Genomic DNA, 7,439 nt, shown 5'->3' with positions numbered 1-7,439 from the left:
TGAAATAAATTAGGTCAGCTGGACCTTTTTCTGCCCAGTTCTCCAAAAAGAGAAACCAGAGAGTCACTGGCTTCCCTAGGAGAAGGGTATGCCTTTCAAGGACTTCCACAGTGTCCCCACCCCTAACCCAACCTGGCTGAGGTATAAATAGACACCTGGCAGCTTCTTGCCCTAACCTGCTCTTTTCTTTCCAAAATGGACAAGCCCCTATTGCTGGGACTCCCCATCCTGCTCTGCTGCATTACAGGTGAGTCCCTAGTGTTGACAGTTGGTGAGGTGTGTCCAGGATACGGGAATGGGTCAGGGTTCCTGTGACAAAGGTCCTCTTCTGGAGGCCATATGATCATTCTTTTTAAAAAATTTTTAATGTTTATTTTATTTCTGAGAAACAGAGAGACAGAACATGGGTGGGGGAAGGGCATAGAGAGAGGGAGACACAGAATCCAAAGCAAGCTCCAGGTTCTGAGCTGTCAGCACAGAGCCCGACGCGGGGCTCAAACTCAAGAACCATGAAATCATGAGCTGAGTCAAAGTCGGACGCTCAACCAACTGAGCCACCCAGGCGCCCCTCATATTACCATTGTAATACCACGCCTTCCACTCACAATGCATCGCATCCCTGGGACCCTTCCCCTTATGGGAGGAAATAAGTGGATTGAGAAGATTTTCATAGAAGTTGTGAGACGGGGTTTGTAACATGAGGTCTGCAGAACATGTATCTTTTTCCCCAACAGTACTGTCTGGGTCACTGGCAGACAGTGAACACGCATGTGAATACAAATGGATCATGGTGTGGGAGGGGGAAGAAGGAGGCGGGGGAGGAGATGAGCCAGGCAGTGTGGGCATCGGGTGTTAGAGGAACCCAGAGATAGCCCTTGAATTTCAACACTCAGCAACCTCTTACAGCAGGATGGGCTGGGATGGGAGCTGATTTGAAGTTTGACAAAATAATATGAGCAGCAGTTGACAAGGTTGAGGTAAGTGTAATAAAAGGAAAGCAAAAGGGAAAGGAGAGAGTGGAATATTGACTTTACAGGCACTGGTTGGCCAAACCGAAGTGTAGCAACCTCGTGAATTTCAGATGCTTTTCCGCATTGTCAGCTTCCAGGATCACGGAGATAAGAAAGCCACATAGGTCAGTTAAAAAGAAGGGAATGAGGGGGAGAAGATACATTTATCTTTCTCTTCTGGTCTGTGCTACACCCTAGAGTGATGAATAGGGTATCTGGGAGGCCCCACCGGAGGTGAAGGGAATTGAAAGGAGGGAACAGGTGCAAAGATACCAGGAGGCAGTTGCCGGGGCTTTGGAGCGACACAAAGAGCCTACAGTGGCCCCAGGTGAAAAGCACAGGATGGACCCCATGTGTTACAAGCATCACAGGTGCCCTGGGCAAGGCTAAATCTCAGACAAAATTGCAGATTGATTTTGTTTCTCTTTGCCAATACAGTTCATGAACTATTTACTGATGAAGACCATTATCCTGGTGAGTCTGAAGAGTCTGAAGAGTCTGAAGATTATCTGTCTTGATTTAGTTCTTTTCCTTACCCCTCCACCTTTCTTTCCCCTCCCGTTTTTCCAGTCTAAATTCCTGAGACCATAAACTGCAGTCCTTCTCCTGGCTTAGCCTCTCTTAATAGAGGCAGATGCCCACACTTAATGGGTCTCTGGTAAAGACTTCTGGGCTCCAAGCAGACTTCAGACCTGAAAGGGGGAGATGGGTTTTCTCATGGCAGTGTGAGATCACTTCTCACTTCTATTTCTTGACTCATTAGCCCAAATGACAGGAATCGTTCAGTGTAGGATGTGCCACTTGCAGTTTCCAGGAGAGAAGTGTTCCAGAGGCAGAGGAATATGCATTGTAACAAGTGAAGAGTCTTGCACAACTGGCAGGATTTCCAAGAGTAAGTTGTGGGATGGGGGTGGGGGGAAGCCGACTGGGACATACGAGCTCTAGGAAAAAGCAGGGACCGTATTTCACCACAGGCAGCCCCAGCCCTGGGATGACTGCTCTCTCTACCCTGAACATAGGCCCTAATGGAAAATAGATGGAGGTGGTCACCAAGGGGTGGGGATCTATAGCTATGGAACCAGTATCCTGAGCAGCTTGCAGAAAGCGGGAAGACCGCACGGAGTGGAGAGGGGAGGCGCAATATGGCCAGTGGACATTAGGTGGTTGTTGGAGGGTGGAAGGCAGTTCCTTGTCTGTCGCTACCTGGACTTCCATGAGGACGGGTCGGTGTCAGCATTAGATACTGTCTAAATGGCCTCTATTTTCCTACCCTTCGTGCTCAGTGAGCCCTTGGCATTTATCACTCTTACTTAAACCAGTTGTTGAGCTTCTCCACTGAGATATCCAGCTTTGGAAATCCCTCAATTGCTTCTGTCATTACCTCCCCACCCCCAGGAATTTTTTCAAACTTCTCTGCCATTGCTTTTCTTCTGGAAAGCCCTCAACTTGTAGCAGCTTACAGTTCTTCACACTTGAATAACAGAGACTTGAACTGCACACAAGTTGTTCTTATGTCCTGGTATGGAAAGAGGTTTCTTTGCAGAAGCCTCTCTGCTAATACGTTTCTTCTTCCTTCTGCAGAAGACGGTACTCCGTGGTTAATGTTCATGGGCTGCCTGAAGAGCTGTGCTAATGTGGGCAAAATAAAATGGAGTGTCTACTTGGTGGAGTTCAGGTGCTGCCGGGGCTATGACTTCTGCAATGAATACCTATAGAGATTGCCTGTCCTTCAGTAACTCCAGTCTCTGGATGATATTGTTGCCTCCGCCTCCTTGCAATGATTTCTTAAAAAGCCACATTTCAGGTTGCAAACACATGGTTCTGCCTTCTGCGTGTGTAAGAAAAAGTCCTCTCCTTTTCTAGATTTTCTCTCTTGGTCCCTGGTGGCAGGTGGGATTTGGGGAAGGGGGGAGGACAAACACCTTGGGAGTAACATCAATGTCTCCCACAGGTTATTGCAAAGCCTAGTGCTTCTACTGTGTAGCCTAAGGTGCTTCCAGAAAGGGAAGTCGAGAATCGGGGGCAATTCTTTTCCCGACCTTCCCCCTTCTTTCTGAGGCAGGATATTTTCCTTACTTTCTTCTTCTTAAATGTTTATATCTCTTGGTATTATCCTTCCTATCTCACTCCCACGAAAGCTTATAACCCTGGCCTCACAGGGAGGGAAGTAGCAAAATGAAGAGCTGGTCTGAGTCTTCTTGAATTTTGTTCACGAATGCTATTCCCAGGGTGAGAAGGGTAGAGCGTAGAAAAGAATTTGCATCAGAATCCTGAAGAGAGAATAATTTTCTGCCTTCCAGAATGAGACTCTCTTCAGGGTTACGGGTTGGAGAAGAAGTGGAGAAGTCAGCTATGGGATCTAAAGATAGTAACTTATACCCTGCTTCCCTGGCAAACTCACCAGAAAGCACCCTTAGATATGGAAGAGCTGTGGGATACTTTCAAGGAGATGAAACCAGAAGGAGTAGCCACACAAATGTTACCATGTGTCTAGCATTGCATGAAAGAAGCTGAAATTTGTGGGATCTGAGTAAGCCATGTGAGTCTGGCCCCTGGACATCTCAACAGCAATCTCTGTACAGAGCTGTCCCCATGAGCAGATGCCTCTCCCCTTCCCCCACTGCACACACACTCAGGCTTTCCGCTCTGTCTAGTTCTAGTACCCTGGAAAAATAGGAGTGAGCATGAGCATGCGCACAGGATTGAGACTAATTTCTAACAACCTGGTAGGATGAGGCCTATTTATGTGATTATGTAAATATAAATTCACTTTTCCTGTTTTGTTCAACTGATTATCATTTGTTACTCAATCTAGAACTAGGGTGTGTGTTCAGGGTCTGTCTTCTGTCATTGTTCCCTCTACTTCCTGGTTTTCCCTCCAAAATGTTAAGAACAGAGATGTACTCCAATTGGACAAGAAAATTAGGAAGTGTTGTACATGCGACAATATAGGAGTCAGAATCTCATGAAAATCAAAGAGGGGAAACACAATAGGGCAAGGCTCAGAAAGATTGGACCTAGAAAGCTAGTCTGGGTAGGATGAAGGTCTGGGGGCTTTGCCAGAATGATTTAGGAAGCTTCACTTCAAACTTAGCTATAAATGTGTGCTGGTCAGCCTCCAGCTGTCAGTATCACTCAGTATCTATCTGCTACTCTTCCCGCCACTGGCTAACTTCTTCACTCTACATTGTTTCTCTCCTCTAATTTGAAGTTTCCAATTTTGACTTGCTTGGGACCATTCTGGGCGCTAATCACACATCACAATAATTCCCCCGGTAAAGCACTTCATCGTTGGAGCCTACTGCCAGCACCTCCGTTCTCTCCATATAGACTAATCCTGAATGGAAGAATCTAGCATATTTTCTGCTTCTCATGATACTAAAGTATAACACTCCTGCTAACATGATACAATTTGGAGGAAATCCAAGCATACATATATTGCAAACTTTTCAAAATTAATTTGTCTGTTAAAATATTTTATTATGTTGATGCAAATACAATGTGGTAGAAAGCAGTAAGCAATTATAAGCCTGGATCAGGAGGGATACTACTAAAACTAGGATAATATTATATATGTACACATAACTGTACAGCCAAATATGAAATGTAATAGTGTCTGTAGATTCCAACATAGGAATGCAAGCATAGTAAAAGAAAAGTTCAACCCAAAGTGAGTGAATAATACTTTAGGGAGTCATTTTTGTCATTTCATAGCTTATTACTTTTGTTAGGACACCACAGTGAAGTCTGAAACTCTTATCTTCCCTTGGCATAATTTGTTGCGGGGATGTGTCAATAGATGAAAAGCACTCAGCTTTTTTACCAATGAATTCATTGAATGCAAGGAGATATTTAAATATTTTTCAGAACTGGGTGGGAGGGGACTCCTCACATGCCAGGAAACAGAGTAGCTGGCCAATACCAGGCCAAGTGCTTACCCTGATGTCCTTGGCTTTGGCCATGAAAGCAAGAGAAGATCATTAGAAACACGGTAACTTTGGTCTGTGTGGTCAGGAGGAGCTGTGGTTGGTACAGTTTCCCCCAAATGGTGGCAGAGGCACAAAGACTGTTTGTCTAGTTCACGGCAGTTAGAGTTTTCTATCTTCACATTTACTTTCTCAAACCCCTACTTAACACAAGCCTTTCCTGCCCTCCAACAAACCCAAAGATTTCTCCTAAAGTCTCTTGCAATTTCGTGTCCCTATTTCTCTCCAGCCTGCTTTCTCTTGATCTTTGCTCAGAAGCTCTACCAGAAAAATACTTTGTTCCCTTTGCCAAAGATTTGACCCCAGGCTTAGCATCAGAACTTAAGGATAGTTACAGATTGCCAGACGCTATCAGGAGGTAAAGACAGGGGAATCCGACCAGAAGGCAGACATGGGTGTTCTTATTTTCCTCTTAATGGAAAAACACTGACACAGGACATACAGAGCTTCCATGGGTAGATCTGCTGGAAAAGAGTAGAGAGTAGGGTCTGGTTTTGAGATAATGTGAGATGATGTTGCCATTGTGTAGGGGAAGGGCAAAAATTACTGGGAGGATAGTTTAAGGTTATGGTAGGACATCATCATGGATAGTGTGTTCTTTATCTTCTCCAAAAAGCGCTGACTTTTCCAAAATATCATGTCCAGTATTACACATATGTTTATCAGTGCAGCAAAATGTTTCTCTCAGTAAGTCATGGTATACTTGGAACATTCCCTCTTCACAAGGATTACAAGACAGTTTTGTATATCGGTACAGATATCTCCCTAAAGAGAGAAGAAAAGTAAAGGTAATCGCCTTACTTAATCACACTGTCTCCCTGGCAATGATGGCCGTCAAGAATCTCATTGGTTTTCTGTAGCCAGGGATGAGCCCTCAAACTGTGCCTGCATCTCATCTCGGTCTCTCTAGACAGGACCGGGCAAAAGACATCTGCCTCCCACACAGGCTCTACCCGAGGTCGGGGTATGGAGAATTCCATTTTCCCAGCCTCTCCATGGGCCCTGTTCCCTCCACACCTTGACCTCAAGGAAGGTGGGCACCACTGGTAAAATCTTGTGTCTCTCTCTACCTCTCACTTACCTGTAATTGGATCATTGTAGTAATAGTGATCTGTGGTGCAACTCTTATTGGATTTGAGGGATAAATTAAACTTCCAGCAACGTTTCTTGGGACCACGGCATTTGAATCCATCATAGAAATCACAATCATGGCAAAATCGAAGCCCTAAAGAAAAAGGGGAAAGATTTAAAGCAGGGCTCTAGGGAAGGCAATTCTTCAGAAACCTGCCCCACTGTCAACATTTACACTGGCGAGGGGCAGTCCTCGCCAACTGGAAGTTGACACCCTCCCCAACTTCTGCCAGGGGTCCTTACTCCCTTATAGCGACAGCTATAACCCTATATATTCAAACCCCCTCCCACCTTCACCCAAGGCTGGGGGCAAAAAAAAGATTCCAGGGCAGTGAGTGAAAAGGCTGGAAAAGAGTCAGAGAGATACAATGTGTGAAAAAATCAGGAATGTCCTCTCTCCCTGTGACATCATATATCCAAAAACTGCAAACCAACTACACCATACATTTTGATTTGGGGCCACGGATATCTGTGAAAAGAAGAAGAAAAATTCTCCTTGAGCCATTTTACAGTATCCCAAAAAGCCAACTTTAGAAACCACCTCCATTTCCTCCCCATATAGCCTCTCACCACCCATCACTGCCTCCCTCACAGGTTTTACCTTCATTCATGAAGACCACTGTGAAAATGCCCAGCAGAAGCAACAGCAACAGCCTGAGACCCATTTCTGAGACATTCCCAGTGGGAGGTTCAGCTTTATTTATTCCCGTCACCTGCCATCAGGCATCGCACTAGATCCCAGAATCATAAATTTCAGATCGAGCCACCTGAATCCTCTCTACAACGTTCCCAGGAGACGGTACATCCTGTCTGCATTTGCATTTCTCCAGATACTTGGAACTCAGCCCACCCAGACAGCTCATTCCATTTTATTAGATCTAGCATAAGGAACTAATTAACGTTGGTGTAGAATCTCTCTCCCTAGTACCTCTTCACTTCGCTTGTCGTTCTATTCGTTGGCCTACACGGAGCATGTCTAAGCCCACGTTCCAGGACAGCCTTTCACATGTAGCAAATCTGGGGGCCCTGAGCCTTGCGAGGGAGTGGCTCAGTCCCTTTCAGGTACCATAACCATCCAGACACTGGCCTCAGCATGACCTCCAGCGGTACTCCCTCCCTCCCTCCCAAAGCGAGTCGTCACTGCCACCAGGATACTCCAGATGTGGTCTGACCGCCCAGCGTTAACACCCCTCTGAGAGATGGATGGGGCAGCACAAGAAAGGGGGATGCAGAGGTGAAGATGATCAGTTTCCCTTCAGCTTTATTCACTAATTTGTTCAAGGGAGACAAAGACCGGAAATGATTCCAGTGG

The 7,439-nt window shown here is 45.6% G+C and overlaps 2 protein-coding genes across 2 annotated transcripts; one reads left to right on the top strand and one right to left on the bottom strand.

Annotated features, from left to right (window-relative positions):
• Positions 1 to 874: 874 nt before the first annotated feature.
• Positions 875 to 4,486, top strand: PATE1 (prostate and testis expressed 1). The gene is made up of 4 exons (XM_019421335.2): positions 875 to 977; positions 1,449 to 1,484; positions 1,774 to 1,902; positions 2,592 to 4,486. The coding sequence occupies exons 3-4, from the start codon at positions 1,779 to 1,781 to the stop codon at positions 2,723 to 2,725; spliced, it is 258 nt and encodes an 85-aa protein (XP_019276880.1). The 5' UTR covers positions 875 to 977; positions 1,449 to 1,484; positions 1,774 to 1,778; the 3' UTR covers positions 2,726 to 4,486.
• Positions 4,487 to 5,377: 891 nt separating this feature from the next.
• LOC128776202 (prostate and testis expressed protein 13-like) lies at positions 5,378 to 7,231 on the bottom strand. The gene is made up of 4 exons (XM_053900295.1): positions 6,729 to 7,231; positions 6,573 to 6,596; positions 6,078 to 6,221; positions 5,378 to 5,761 (listed from the first exon to the last, which is right to left on the bottom strand). The coding sequence occupies exons 1-4, from the start codon at positions 6,790 to 6,792 to the stop codon at positions 5,562 to 5,564; spliced, it is 432 nt and encodes a 143-aa protein (XP_053756270.1). The 5' UTR covers positions 6,793 to 7,231; the 3' UTR covers positions 5,378 to 5,561.
• Positions 7,232 to 7,439: the final 208 nt, after the last annotated feature.

Source organism: Panthera pardus, unplaced genomic scaffold (assembly GCF_024362965.1).
Source record: "Panthera pardus isolate Hobbes unplaced genomic scaffold, ASM2436296v1 HiC_scaffold_12, whole genome shotgun sequence".
NCBI lineage: Eukaryota > Metazoa > Chordata > Mammalia > Carnivora > Felidae > Panthera > Panthera pardus.
This window is presented reverse-complemented; position numbering and strand designations above follow the sequence as displayed.